The 15,477-nt window shown below is 46.5% G+C and overlaps 2 protein-coding genes and 1 long non-coding RNA gene across 20 annotated transcripts in view; 2 read left to right on the top strand and 1 right to left on the bottom strand.

Moving 5' to 3' along the window:
• Positions 1–4,163, top strand: part of LOC126998202 (G protein-activated inward rectifier potassium channel 2-like) — a 77,579-nt gene extending 73,416 nt beyond the window's left edge. For 11 of the 12 annotated variants that reach the window (XM_050859661.1, XM_050859660.1, XM_050859666.1 and 8 more), the window contains 3 exons: positions 32–175; positions 1,888–2,054; positions 4,016–4,163. In XM_050859661.1, coding sequence (XP_050715618.1) covers positions 32–175; positions 1,888–2,051 — 308 coding nt within the window. In that variant the 3' untranslated portion in view covers positions 2,052–2,054; positions 4,016–4,163. The remainder of the gene's footprint in view (positions 1–31; positions 176–1,887; positions 2,055–4,015) is intronic. The other variant, XM_050859667.1, reaches the window with a different exon arrangement.
• Positions 4,164–4,666: 503 nt separating this feature from the next.
• Positions 4,667–12,260, top strand: LOC126998205 (uncharacterized). Its single transcript, XR_007752685.1, has 2 exons — positions 4,667–11,127; positions 11,262–12,260. It is a non-coding gene; the product is annotated as an uncharacterized LOC126998205 (long non-coding RNA).
• LOC126998201 (death-associated protein kinase 1-like) overlaps positions 9,920–15,477 on the bottom strand; it is a 44,727-nt gene continuing 39,169 nt past the window's right edge. For 3 of the 7 annotated variants that reach the window (XM_050859656.1, XM_050859657.1, XM_050859658.1), the window contains one exon: positions 9,920–15,009. In XM_050859656.1, the coding sequence (XP_050715613.1) occupies positions 14,843–15,009 (167 nt within the window). In that variant the 3' untranslated portion in view covers positions 9,920–14,842. The remainder of the gene's footprint in view (positions 15,010–15,477) is intronic. The other 4 variants (XR_007752681.1, XR_007752683.1, XR_007752684.1 and 1 more) reach the window with 4 other exon arrangements.

The following is a 15,477-nucleotide window of genomic DNA, read 5'->3' as shown; positions in this document are numbered from 1 at the left end:
TTCCTTCCGTTCTTCCTCGCTAAACGAACAGAACGAGAACCCAGAAGCTCAAGGTCACCGTCCCTTCAGCAGCAGCAGCAACAACAACTACAAATAGGGCAGGAGCACGAGGAGGAGGAGGAGGAGGAGGAAGAGGAGGAGGAGGAGGAGGAGGAGAGGAGCAGTATTATCACAGGTATAGAGTTCGATAGCTTTTGCTCACTAATAACTTGCTGATGCTGACGCTGATAGTTTGGTCTAGTGCTTCCGCCATCTTGCTGATTGTAAGACGCTCAGCACAGGTCACGTTCGGAGGGAAGCTAATCCATTGCTGACACACGCTGATCTTGCATGCTGATGGGTGCTGAGTTAACGAGTGCTGAGTTTTGGTGGTTTGGTCTGACTCTTGCTGATGTTAAGACGTTCAGCTCTTTACTAATTATACTTTTGTCCTTCCTATGTTACCATTGGAAGGGTCTTGATACACGCTGACCTTGCATGCTGGGTGCTGAGTTTTCGAGTGCTGAGTCTTGGTGTTGGTACCAGTGGTCTCATGGCTTAGTTTTGCATGTGTAATATAGTTTAGAAGATGCGAGGCAGCTGCGGCTGAGACCGCCACTTTGTATTAGGGCTGGAGGCTTGGTGTAGAGTTATACTGCTTGTTTCGTTGGTAAAGGTTCATATAAATGTCTTATATATATATATATATATATATATATATATATATATATATATATATATATATATATATATATATATATATATATATATATATATATATATATATATATATAGGCTATGTATATATGGGGAGGCGGTGGCAAAGTGGTTAGCGTGCCGGCGAGCTCGCGTCCTGCCCGCCGCCACAGCTAAGATTTTTCAGTCACTTCCGAGTGGCCTAACCACATGGCTACCCACATGCTGTCCTGAAGACCACTTATCAACCCGGACTCTTGATTCTCTCTCTAAAAGAGAGGTTCAAAGATGAGCTCCGGGGGGCAGCATGAGCCAAGCAAGATGGCACCACTATAAATACTTGCCTGCGCCATAACGGGCTGGGGCCGACCATCAGGCCTTATATCAAGGAAGCCTACCGGCGCAATAGGCAGAAACTTATAAAAATATTAATGGAGTATTTTCCTTTCCCTTTTTTTCGTTTTTTCTTTCTTGTTTCCTATTTTTTCGTTCCTGTTTTTCTTCTTGCCTTTTTATTTTTTTTTGTTCTTGCTTCTGATCTTCCTCAGCGTCTTTTTTTATTCTTTTTCTCTTCTTCCTCCTTTCCATAATTCATTTCTTTCTTGCTCCTCCTTCTCCACTGCCTCTTCCTGTTCTTATAGTTTTTTTTTCTTCTCAGAGCACTTTTTTCTTGGGTTTTTTATCCTCCTCCTCCTCTTCCTCTTCCTCCTCCTTCTCCTCCTCCTCCTCCTGTCTTCCTTATATCCTTCTTCCTCATGTTCTTTCCCTCCTCCTCCAATCCTTTTCAAAGTTTTTGTTCCTTCCTTCGGCCTTCCTCCTCCTCCTCGCTTCAGGGGAGGAGGAGAGGCTCATTAGGTCGTGGCGGGCACTTGTGGTCTCTTCTGGCACCCCCGCGGCCCTACACACACACACACACACACACACACACCTAAATAGACTGACGACCACACACCCGAGGCATCAAAGACCAACAAAAAAAGAAAAGAAAAAAGTAACATCATCTTAACACTATTTGAAGGAGGAGGAGGAGGAGGAGGAGGAGGAGGAGGAGAAAGAGGAGGAGGAAGGGGGAGAGGAAGCGAAAGAAGAGATGGAGGAGTATATAAAATGAATAGATACTCCTTGTCCACCTCCTCTTCCTCCTCCTCCTTCTCCTCCTCACCACCCCATCACCACCACCTCGCCCCTGACCCTCACCTTCTCTTTTTACAGTCACGCCTCTCACCCCCGCTACGCCCATGTCCCCGCTAACGCCCATGACTCCAACCTCCGCCTCGGGCACGGGGTCCTGCGCCCTGGACATGCCCTGCCCCAGCGTGGTCTGCGAGGACACCACCGCCACCCAGCCCCTCCTGCAGGATCACAACCATGTCTAGCAGGTGAGTGAAGGATATGAATAGGATGGAAGGATGGGCGAGGAGGAAGGGAGGGAGGGTTGAAAGGAAGGAGAGGAAGGGGATGTGTATAATGGAAGAAGAAAGGGTAGAAGGGAGTACTGAGGAAGGACAGGAGAAAAAAGTTAGAGGAAAGAAGGCGGGATGGGAGATGAGGAAGGGATGGAGGTAGGAAAGACTGAGGAAGGAAGGGAGGGAGGGAAAGGGAAGAGAGAAGAACAGGGAGGCAGAGTGGGAGGATGGGAGAAGAGGAGGAAGGAGAGGAGGAAAAGGGAAGAGGACAGGTCAGGAGGTGAGGATGCTTGAATGGCGGAGAGGAGGAAGGAACGGAGAGAAAGAGATGGGCGAGAGGAGGAAGGGGAGAGAAGCAGGAGAGAGAGGGAGAAAAAGAGAAGGGATACCTGAGACGGAGAATAGAAGAGAGGAGGAGGGAGGGAGAGAGAGGAGGAGAGATGAAAGGTAACAGAAGGCGGTGGTACGAGGGGCGAGGGTGGACGAGGCGAGACACCCTGACAGGAGCAAAATAAATACCATAGTCAGGCTAACAAATCACCCGTTTTCTTTTTACTCGATATAAACACCTCTCTCGATACCCTCTTTTTCTCTTCCTTCCTTCTCTTCTCTCTCCCTATTATAATTTCCTTTCTTCCCTCTCTCCTCTATCTTTATCTCTTCCTTCTCCTTTCCCTCTGTCTTCCTTCCATTTCCTCTCTCCTCTTCTCTCTCCATCCCCTCCTCCTCCCTTCTCTTTCCCCTCACACGTAAAAAAAAAGGGGGGGAGAGGGTTACGGGAGGGGGATGGGTAAGATGTGACGCAGCCCTCTTCCTCTCCCTTCTTTCCCCTTCAACGTAGACAAAAAAAAGGGAGGGTGAAGGGAGGGAAGGGGACGGGAAAAAGAGTTGACGCAACCTGCCAGCTGTAATGTAAGAGGCTGGCTGGGTATATTGTCGGTACTATTCGGGGTGCGATAATTCATCTTTATCTCCCGTTTTTATACTACCTGTGCGCGAGCCAGACACTAATTAATTCTACCTGTGTGTGTGTGTGAGAGAGAGAGAGAGAGAGAGAGTCAGTGGTTCCGTCAGGGCTTCTTCGTTTGTTTATGTACGCTCTCTCTCTCTCTCTCTCTCTCTCTGCATTACTCACCCATCTCTTTCATTTCCTCCTCCTCCTCCTGCTTCCGCGTCACTAGCGTCTATTTATTCTCTCCCTTCTCTTAATTATCTCTGTCCTTCCCTCCCTTATTCTCTCCCTCCCTCCCTCGCCGCGCCCTGACAAATCACTCCCGCCATGACTCACACCAGACATACGTCCACACTAATATTCCGGCGGGGCTCACGGCGAACCCACAAATCCATCCTCGCCCTGACGCTGAGTGCCCCGAGAAGACACACTCGGGACCCACTCACCCGCCACCACCACCACCGCCGAGGCCCTCCGTCCCCTCCCTACATACCTCCTCCCCCCCAGCCTGGCGCCGCCCTGAAGGTGTCACGCCCATTATCCCCCACAGCCAGGCTTGCAGAGCTCTTCGTCGTGTCACTGCGCGATTTTCCGCCGAGGCTCGCGTCCATCACGGGATAATTGCGTAGACGAAGATTTCCTCCGTCTTAGTTAAACACGCGCCCCAAATTTTGTTTAGTGATATGGCGGGCGGCAGGCCATAAAGGATGAGGTACTGTTGACGGGGCCGGTAAGATGGAGGCGCCCCTCCGTCAGCGGGGCGTCAGTATATTTCAGAAGCGCTGCTTCCGTGGCGGAATGTCAATGTTTTGCAGGACACACCTGATCGAGGCACCTGAGGCGGCGACGCGCCAGGAAACGAGTCATCAGCGGTGAGTTCCCGGTGACCCCTCCGGCGCGCGGGATGCGGGTGCCTGCAGGTAGGCTGTACAATGAGTAGCCGCCCTGACTCCAGCTAACCCTTGACTGTTCCTCCTTCCAGATCGCCCCGGGTACCCGCGGGTGCCCGTGTCCGTGCCTTACTGGAGTGGAGATGACACTGCGCGTGCGGGGCTGCCGGGGCGGACAGCCGTGCCCCAGTGAGCCCGCCCAGCTGCCCTCGCCCGCCCTGCGCCCCTCGGCCGCTACGTCGATCGCCTCCCACTCCTGCCACCCCCAGTCGGACTCCTTCCTGGCCGTGGCCGCCGCCGCCTCCTGCACCACCACCCGCCATAAGCGCTCCGCCTCCCACGGCCGCGCCGGCTACGCCTCCCTCGGCCCCGTCCTGCCCAGCTCCCACCTGCTGGACCACCTCGCCTGCCAGGCCGGAGGCGCCGCTCACGTCACCATCGCCGCCACACCCTCGGCGGGCGACACCGACACCCTGGCCGTGCCCAGGGCGGAGGTGGGCGTGTCGTCCAGGTTGCTGCGAGAGGGCGCGTGTCTCCCCGGCCCGGGGGGCTCCGCGTCCTCCTCCTCCTCCTGGATGCGCAAGGGCAAGCAGTGGTCGCTACCCCGCGTGCCGCCCAAGAGGCCCGGCCGCTTCTCCAGCCGCCGCAACCGATGCAACACCGGCTCCACCCTCGCGCCGCCAGCCTTCAACCGCAACGCGCGGGCCTCCTCCAGCCACCCGGACTTCAGGGAGTTTCGATTCTGATCCCCCCACCCCCGCCCCCCCAGGACTCATGTGTCTTACTCGCTCATGGTTGTGAACCCTTCCACCGCCCCCCAGGCGGACACCCGTCTCCCGCCGGAGGCCTCGTGCTCAAGTGAGTGTTGCGTCGCCGACACGCCGCGGCCGCCGCCGCGCGAGGCACGGCGCGCCCCGCCGGCCCCGCCGGCTGCCTGGACGAACATGGTGCTATTTACTTTACTTTATACGTAAGACGCCTGTACAGTAGTTATGTAGTTTGTTATGCATTGTTGTTTACTGGTTGAAGTGATTAAACGTTTGCTGTAGAAGAAAGCAGGCGGGGCGGGGGGCGCCAGCCCCCCCCCTCGCTACACACCTCGTGCTGAAACACACCAAGTGGACCTCTGGCCAGGTGGGTCGCCACCCCCTCACCACCACCCCTCACCTTACATGGCCACACACACACACACACACACACACACACCACACCCATCCTCGGCCAGTCCACAGTGACAACTCATCACCACACATCCTCATCACCACCAGTACCACCCCCATGAACACCCTCACCCCCATCCCCCCACCATGCACTGTCATCTTCACCACAGCCTCACTTGCCTCAACCACACATTCCAGCATAAGCTAATCCTCAAGTGTCCACCACACGTCTGCCCGAGCTCTCTCACTCCACACACTGACACTGTCCTCCACCACCGCTAGGCTGCCACGCTCACACCCTCACCTCCTCCACCTCCAGCCAACACACACACACACACACACACACACACACACACTGATTAATACCAACACTAAGGAAAACAACTTCTTCAGCTGCTACCCTGTATAGTCACTTTGGATACTCTCTGGGTACTGTATATAAGAACTCACAATATTTAGAGATCTTGCGCTCTTTTGTAATGGTAAGATAATACTGATGATGCACTCCTCAGCATAAAGTATAGGATAGATTTAAGATTTTATACAACTGGCACTCATACGTGAGAGGGAGAGAACCTTGTGAAGAGAGTTACTGAAGCTCCTGTCGTTACCTACTAAAAAGAACGAACATTAAGTGGCTGGGCATTGCATGGGTCTGTCAGGGGGAGGGAAGCAGCAAGGGAGAGAGACAGAGAGGCAGGCAAGAAGGCACAGCTAAGGAAGGAAGGCATTGTTCAGGGTAGTATTAGAGACGTTTTATGTTTGTGTGTTTCATAAAGTAGATATTTACCAGTAGCTGCTGTTTTGATGGGTTTTGTGATAAGTTATGTGTAGAGGGAAGCCTGAGAGAGAGAGGGACGGAAAGTGCGGTGGTGTGTTGAGGGAAGATAGAAGTGTGTGTGTGAGTGTGAGTGAGTGAAGTAAGTGTGAGAGAGGTCCAAAAGATAAGCAAGAAAATTTAATGTGAAGTGTGTGTTGATAGTGACAGAGGAAAGAAGTGTAATGAAGTGTGTTGACAGAAGCCTGAGAGGTGTAAGAAGTGTGAAGTGTGCGTGGGGAAGAAGCCTGAAAGAGAGGGAAGAAGTGTTAGAAGTGTGAAGTGTATGCTGACATAAGCCTGAGAGATCCAAAAAGTGTGAAGAATGAAGTGTGAGATCCATGGACATTGCTCAAGTGTGTGTGTGTGTGTGTGTGTGCGTGTTTACCTAGTTGTAACATATGGGAAAAGAGCTATGTGTGTGTGTGTGTGTGTGTATTTACCTAGTTGTAACATACGGGAAAAGAGCTGTGTATGTGTGTGTGTGTGTGTGTGTGTGTGTGTGTGTGTGTGTTTGAGGGGACAGGGCGAGGAGAGGGATCAAGGGGGCGGGGGTTTGCCTATGTACTGCAGAAAGACATTATAATATTTCTAGTGAGTGATTTTTTTGCCTTTTATACATATCATTTCTCACATTCAGCACGGACACCAATACTGGGGCTGCCTTCCTTAGAGAGCAACACAGTCTGGCATTCGTCTCGCTAACTTGACATATCATTTCTTTATAACGTAACCTCAGAAGCATTTATGACCCTGAGAATTGTCTGAGTACTCCCCCTGATCAAAGTTTATAAGGTGCTTTGGTAAGGGTGATATTTATAAGTTTATGATGGTATGAGGACTGGGTAAGACACGCAGTTAATCGGGTTAAAAGTGGATAAACTCAGATTTTTTAGGTGTGTCTGCGTGTGAAGGAGTCAGCTCAAAGGCATGTTATAAGGAAATCCATAGAGAGTAATGTGCTAAGTGGAGCGTCTACAGTGATTCCTGCCTGGTGTATCCTCTCCCTTGCTCTGGGTTTATGGAAATAACTAATAATAAAATGATAACAATGGGAAGTAGCTTTTTTTTGCGAGGACTTTTTTTCCAGCGAGATTTTTTTTGTTGCCCTTGAGCCGTGTCCTCTGATGTAAAAAAAAAAATAAGGAAGCGTAAGTTGCAATGAATACAAAGCTTGCAGTAACGTCTCTTCTTCACAAGGTATAATGTTCCCCTTCCTCCAGACTCAAGTTCACGGGTCACACACACACATTGATCAGCCTCTCTCACTCACGGATCACACGGCAGAACTCATGCATTGCGGTTTTATATGATGCGTTTCTCTTTTAGTTTCAATCAAAATGTCGTGTCTTTTTATTTTATGTTTAATTTTCTTTTCTTTCTTGGGGGAGGGGGGTTAATTTTTTCTTTTTTTCATTTTTCATTTCAATTTTATCATTTTCATTTTTTCAGTTCCAATTTTGTTTCTTTTTTCAGTTTTTGTTTCATCTGTAGTTTTTTATTTGTTTCATTTTTGTTTCATTTTCTTTAGTTTCAATTTTCAGTCAATTTTGTTTCTTTTTTTCATGTTTTGTTTCATTTGTAGTTTAATTTTTTGTTTCATTTTCTTTAGTTTCAATTTTCAGTTTCAATTTCCTTTCAATTTCAATTTCTTTCTGGTTTCAATCAAAATGTCAGGTATATTTCGAGCAGCAACTTCAAATCAGCGGAAATCAATTCAAATCATTGTGTGTTACGTTTGAGCGAAACAAAAAGACTCTCCCTCCCTCCTCCTTTCTTTGCCTCTCCGTGGGATAAGAGGGAGAGAGGGAGTGAGAGAGAGAATAGAGTACAATACACAAATGAATGAACATGAATACAGTATGAATATGACCTATGAATATGACAAATTTACATGTCCTGTCCACACACACACACACACACATACCCATACACACTTCATCAACAACATCAACAATACAAACCTTTACCTATCAACAGTATGACCAACACAAAGAGGGAACTCAATACCACAATACGATAAGGAGAAGCCAAAAGTCCACAAGTATATAACAAAATGCTAAACCTTGAAAAAGCAACTCAAAAACCATACTTGAAATCACCCCAAAATCCAACACACCACACACCCCTTAATCCGTCCTAAGAGTGATGTGGTCTGTCCTCCGCTCACAGCCACACACTCTGCCCCCAACACACTCTAGCGCCATCATCATATACATTACAATACACTCCCTTACTTCCTATGTCCCCAACCCCTTCTTTCCCCTCCTAACAAGACACCCTTCCCCTTCCCAAACAAAACCAAAGCCCTTTCTTCCCCTTCCTCCCCAACAAAACCTCATTCCCTTCCTTTCCCTTCCCCAATATGACCCCATCCCTTTCCTTCCTTCCCCCAACAGACCCTAAACCTTACCTTCCCTTCTCCTAACATGATTTCAAACCCTTCCTTTCCCTTTCCCAATAAAATCTAAATCCCTTCCTTCCCTTCCTCTCCAGCAAGACCCCAAATCATTCCTTCCCTTTCCTTCCCATCCCCCAACAAGACCTCAACCCCATCCTTTCCCTTCCTAAGTATGACCCCAACCCTTTCCTTCCTTTTCCCAAGATCTAAATCCCTTCCTTCCCATTCCTCTCCAACAAGACCCAAAACCTTACCTTACATCATGACCCAACCCCTTCCTCCCCTCCCTAACACACACACATAAAGGAAAGTATAAATATAGGGACTCCTCTTCATACTCTCACAGTGACTCAGCCTTAAGTTGCTAATAGATCACGGCCACAAAGGAACGTCGCCGGAGCTTCTCTTCCACCTGACGCATAGAACGGCTATTACCAGCGTGTCGTGTCGAGGCGGTAAGTCGCGTGAGCTAAACTGGCAAGCTGAAGCAGACTAGTGGGCCGCCAGCCTTTGAGTGTTGCGGTGCGTGTTGAGTGAGTGAGTAACCTCCCGTGGGGTGCGACTGGCCAGTTTGTCAACACTCACGCTGTCTATGTTTAGCTTCTAAGTTTTTTGGACGAGTTGGCAGTTGTAGGAGTCCATTGCAGTTATATATTGTGATGGAAACTCTCATTATTATCATTATTATTGTAACTCGTTTAACGCTAGGTCACTTTTTTTGTAGCCTTGTGAAGGGCGACTGAGGTTAGTTGTGTTTGGTGTGTGTGACATGCCAGGACTTCTGGGAACGGAATAATCTAGTGGATTTCTATCTTGACTTGGTGTAGATCAAGTGTAACTAAGTTAACATATCCAATAAACGGTTGTTACTCCTCCCAAGGTTGGTCTTGAGAGGTGCAGGTGACATGTACTACATAGGCATTAATCTGTTAGCTGAAGACTATTTTACATGCAGTTTTTCCTCAGAATAAAGTTATTTCTCATAATATGGTCATTCATTGTTGGCATTAAGGCCAGTGTTATGAGTCTAGTGATAATTTGACAAGGCTTCTGCACCATGACTGAAAAATGCTCATAAGAACTCAAGTAATGACTTTTGGGCCTTGGAAATATTTGTTAAGAGCCAAAAGTGTCTGAGAATACAGGCTAAGCCACTTACCTTGACCTACAATTCCTACAAGATGGTCATAGGTTCAATATGCTACTTATTGAATCTGCAAAAATACCAATAACCAACTAACAACAAGTACGAAACAGCCTCACCATGACTGTGTCCTGCGTTGAAGCCCTGCTGCTGAGGCTCACCAGGGCATCCTACAAAGCCACTTAGTGTGCTCCTATGTTTCTTATGCACTATTTTCCCCTCAACTTGTATTCTCTCCTCTGGCTTGGGTGCAGCACAACCCTCCTACAGGAATATCCAAACAGTTGGCTGGAGTCTTGGCATGGTACAATTCTTACTAAGGCAACTAAGCACTGATAAAATAATTGGTTGCCTCTGCAGGACTCTCAAAAAGTTTCTTTTAAATGTCTCGTCTATCTGTCAAGCTGTGAACCATATTAATTTCAAGGCCGCCTGCTGTACCTATAGTAACAAGGTGAAAGGAAAACAGTAAGATAAATATGTTTCATTTAATGTGTATAAAAGCAATAAATAAGTGCTTATGGCACCCAGACACACTGACATAAGACAAGACACACTAAAAGGTAATGGAATGTGACAAAAGCAAAATATCTTTTCACATGCACCAGGAAACATTCTTTTTAACATAGACATGAAAACTCCACAAAATCTTGAAGCACATGTTTATGCTTTTCCATTAAAATGCAAAGCAAAAAAGTAAAACTCTGTAACTTTAAACCCAATACCTTATTGAACACGGAACACAACGATGATAACGTAAGGACAACACACACGACCTCATCACAACTTGAGGGAGGCGGGCGAGCGGGCGCCGACCCAGCCAGGCCAGGACAGCCACCCTCACAGAGCCGTCGCCTCACAACACAAAGTTCACAGTGCCACCTCCGGACAGCTTTGTGTTTACTGCTTCACCAATACACTCTGTGAACACTACTCGACGCCCTCTCTGGCTTACCGCTACATAAAACAACAAATACGAATGAACGGCTTAAAATTATCTGCCTGGAATAATTCTCGACATGAACACAAAGCCTTAAATAAGTTCACCAAAACAGGGCTGGCAGTTCTCCTGTAATGTACCGTGTGCTGGGAACTCCTGACACACCCTCCACTGCATCCATCAGCCCCGGGGCACATCACCGGGTTGTTACGTGACGATATATATTTACGAACATGTGTAAAACTATACTACCAAAAATAACAACATACAGTGCTCAGATGATATGGAAAAATCACAGCTGCAATCTTGAGTAAACTAAAAAAATCATATCCAAAAATTGTAAAGGCTAAATGGCACCAAGAATAAATAGAGTTAGGGACACCTGAAAGAGGGGAAAAAAGGTTGTCTTCATTAATTAGGCGTTCCTTAGCATCTCCTTCATGGCTTAGGAACCACCTCACCTGCAATCACATCAAGGAGCTCTTTGTGTCTCCCTTAAGAGCTAAAAAAGTGGGAAATCAAAGCAGCATAAAACCATTCACACTACAGTAGACCCTTGATTTAGTGCGAGATAAGTACCAAAGAAATTCAGGGTAAATGGAGGTGTTATTTCAAAGGGATTTATCATTTTGTGACTGACAGGACTTTTGCATGTGTGTGTGTGTGTGAAGGGAGACAGCTTAAGGGCATGTTACAGAGAAGTCCGCAAAATAAGTACCCAAGAAATTCAGGCTAATTGGAGGTGTTATTTCAAAGGGATTTATCATTTTGTGACTGGTGTGAACTTTTGTGTGTGTGTGTGAAGGGAGACAGCTCAAGGGCATGTTACAGAGAAGTCCACAAAATAAGTACCCAAGAAATTCAGGCTAACTGGAGGTGTTATTTCAAAGGGATTTATCATTTTGTGACTGGTGGGACTTTTGTGTGTGTGTGAAGGGCATGTAACCGGGAAGTCCATAAAGAAAAACGCGCTAAATGAAGGGCCAACTGTATCATACCCTTACCTAACCTAACCTAATCATACACACTCCCCTAGAATACAAGCAAATACAAAAACAAAGACTTCTAACCTATATAATCACATCTTTTTTAGCTAGCACTGAGACTGTTTTTCACTCGGTATCGCTAAGCAGGAGTGACACAGTGGCGGGTGAATCTAATCCTCTGGTGGCCCAAGATAACTCACCACCTGACAGCCTGGCACACCTCCACCTGTCTTGGCCGCCAGGTGACACTAAGGTGCTTTGGGTATGCTCGTAAACACTTGACGTAATTAGTTTTTTCATAGACGCGGTACGAAACATCTTGATGCGACGTGAAATGAGCTTTAGAATCTTACTCAACTCAACCTGCCAGAAATATCCACTGAACGGCATGCTTAAAATATGCTCATAAACACTCAAAGTAGTAAGTTTTTTTCCTAAGGGTGATACAAAACGTGTTAATAAGGGAAATTAGTTTAGAACCTTATTAACTTGACTTGCCAGAAACATCCAGCATGCTCAGGGTATGCTAGTAAACACTCGACGTCATTAGTTTTTTTCTGAACGTGATACGAAACATCTGAACATGAAGTGAAATTAGTTAAGAACCTTACAAACTTGACTTGCCAGAAATATCCACGTATCAGCATGCTTAAGTAAGATATGCTCGAAAACACTCAACATAAGAAGTTTTTCCCCTAAATGCGATACAAAACAGTTTAATACAAAGTGAAATGAGTTTAGAACCTTCCCAACTTAGCTTGCCAGAAATATCCACGTACCAGCATGCTTAGGATATCCTTGTAAACACTCGACGTAATAAGTTTCTTCCCATAAATGCAATACAAAACAGTTTAATACAATGTGAAATGAGCTTAGAACCTTACCAACTTAACTTGCCAAAAATAAGCAGTTACCAGCAAGCTTACGATATGCTCGTGAACACTCAACGTTAATAGTTTTTCCCCTAAATGCGATACGAAACAGTTTAATACAAAGTGAAATGAGTTTAGAACCTTCCCAACTTAACTTGCCAGAAATATCCACGTACCAGCATGCTTAGGATATCCTTGTAAACACTCAACGTAATAAGTTTCTTCCCCTAAACGTGATATGAAACAGTTTAATACAAAGTGAAATGAGCTTAGAACCTTCCCAACTTAACCTGGCAAAATAACCAGCTACCAGCATGCTCGTGAACACTCAACGTTAATGGTTTTTCCCCTAAATGCGATATGAAACAGTTTAATACAAAGTGAAATGAGTTTAGAACCTTCCCAACTTAACTTGCCAGAAATATCCACGTATCAGCATGCTTAAAATATCGTTGTAAACACTCGACTTAATAAGTTTCTTCCCCTAAACCCGATATGAAACAGCTTAAAACGTACAAAGTGAAATGAGTTTAGAACCTTCCCCACTTAGCTTACCAGAAATATCCAGTGTTTTTACAAAGAGTGGAGTGAGTTTAAGAACTGTGCCAACCTCAGTTACTAGAAATATTATTAGTAAGTGATTTTTCTCTCTCTTTTTTCTGCCATTAATACTAAAGTGGACTAGAATGCTAAGTTTAACCAGCTACTGTCATGTTTGGAGTCAGTGTCGATAGAAAAGCTACTCAGAACCCACACTAACACACCACCCTAGCTAAGTCACTACCACAAAGTAAGGCTGGAGCACCACTACACACTTAATACCTAAGAAAACTCCAAGGGAAAGAAACGAAATACACACACACACACGTACACTCAATGGACAAGTGACGTGATGGTAATAGTGAAGTGGGACGAGTAACAACGAACATCAATGGAAAGGCCTCAATCCCCACCGCAGTTTACAGTTTACGCCGCCTTCAAGAACCTCAAGGGGGGCCTCAAATGAGTGAAATGGGTGGACGCCTGGGAACACTAGCAGTCGGCCTTCGGGATCTGTATCAAAAGCAACTACAGAGTCCACTAACAGCTTTGTGCAGGGGTCTCACTAAGGCATGGCTGGCGGGCTGATGCTAAGGTCCTAGGCAGGCTCTCACAGCTAATATCACAACGCTCTGAGGAGGCGCTTTGGTCCATACAGGAAAACATAACGAAATGAATCCTAAGGTGTAGTGGAATGCATTGCTGTGGTGGGTGACACAGAGGCTTGCTGGCCTATTCAGGGGCTAACACAACAGCTGTCTAGGGCCCATATTCACAAACCTTTCGGAGCTCACACACCCACATTTGATAAGGCTTTCGTAGAGGTCGCGGGTACTTCCATGGGTAGTTTTACGAGCCTAGTGATAGCTTGATAATGCTTCTGTATACCATGAATGTGACTTTTGTAGAGGTAGTGGGTACTTCCATGGGTAGTTTTACAAGCCTAGTGATAGCTTGATAATGCTTCTGTACACCATGAATGTGGCTTTTGAAGAGGTCGCGGGTACTTCCATGGATAGTTTTACGAGCCTAGTGATAGCTTGATAACCCTTCTGTATACCATGAATGTGAGCTCGTGAAAATCAGACTTATCTCCTTTGTGGGGTTTGAAAATGTTTGTTGTGGGAGCCGGAAGCGTCTGCGAGTATGGGCCAAGGTCTGTGTAGTGTTGGGCCAGTAATGATGCAGTGAGGTCAGAGTGGCGTAAATATCCTATAGGCGATTCTTAAAGTCTAACTGCCACTCTTACTAGGCAGGCAGAAGTGCAGGCTGGACTTACACACACACACACTAAGTCTTAAGAGAAGCTTTAGTGTCAGCAGATTCTCCTACAGTAAAAAGAAGCGAAAGTTACGCTATAAAAGTTATCACTGAATTTTGGGACGCTCGCCCAGAAGTGACGTACTGAATCATCCACACAGGGTTCAAATTTTAAATGCATCACAATTAAAATATACATAAGACTTGGCACGTATCACCCCACCAGACAGCATACGCCTTGTCTGGATTGTTGCACTGGTGGTAAGAGAAGCTTCGTGCAACTTTCGGGGTATCCTAAAACAAAACAGTCATCCCAGTTTCCTGCTAGAATCCTTGAAAACTCATGTAATAGAACTTCATCCTCCCCCTTGAATATACCAGACAGCACTTGCCTTGTCTGACTGTTGCACTGGTGGTATGAGAAGCTTCATGCAACATTCGGGGTATCCTAAAACAAAACAGCCATCCCAGTTTCCTGCTAGAATCCTAGAAAACTCATGTAACAGAGCTCCATACTTTCCAGTGAATATGCGACGTGCTTCAAGCCACTAATGCACAGCGGAAACAATAAAGAACTACTTGCCTGAAGCCACCATTGTGCTGCACCAAGAATTCAAATATATAACAACATGAAGAACCACCTCATTCACCCTCCGCACATAAATCACCAAAGTAATACAAGGAAAAAACGAGAGACTAAGTTACTAACGTGAGAAGCCAACATCAACGTGACTTGCTCTTCCCATCACCAAAGTGGGTGTGGTTTCATCCAGGTGACGGGAGGGGATTCTGATCCTCCTCATCTGGATAGGTTGGAGGTGGAGGTGGCTGAGGTGGAGGATATGGGAGGGGAGTCTGAGGTTGTGTCTTCGTCCGGAGGTGCGAGTTGGTAGAGGGGGGCGCCGCACATCACCACGACAGCTGCGTCCTCTCTCTCCATCCCTCGGAGCTCGGTCACAAGCTTGCCTGTTAAGAGTGATGCGTTTATGGTGGGAAGGGAAAAGGACACAGCTCAAGGGCAATGAACCTCTCTTTTTTTAGCCACGTTGTTCTTTTTTTCTTTACAGGAGTGGCGACTAGCGGACTTTTTTGAGTTTTGTTATGTTTTGTTTTTTGCCCTTGAGCTGCTTCCTCTGCTGTCAAAACAAATGAATAAATAAACAAAGAAAAACAATAAAGACCGCAAATCACTGCTCCTGGAAAAGCAGATAAAAGGAGTGGCTGAAACGGAGGTCAATTTCAGAAGGTCAACCAAGCTACAGGAATGGAACAAAAAGTGGCTACTATAGTTCAATGAAGAAAATGTAAAGTCCTGCACCTTGGGAGGGGATATCCAGCATACCAATACCACATGGGAAACACTCCACTATCCACCACAGAGGCAGAGAAAGACCTGGGACTTTATGTTACTAGGCTACCAGTGAAGGTGAAATC

This window comes from Eriocheir sinensis, chromosome 13 (genome assembly GCF_024679095.1).
Source record: "Eriocheir sinensis breed Jianghai 21 chromosome 13, ASM2467909v1, whole genome shotgun sequence".
Lineage (NCBI taxonomy): Eukaryota > Metazoa > Arthropoda > Malacostraca > Decapoda > Varunidae > Eriocheir > Eriocheir sinensis.
This window is presented reverse-complemented; position numbering and strand designations above follow the sequence as displayed.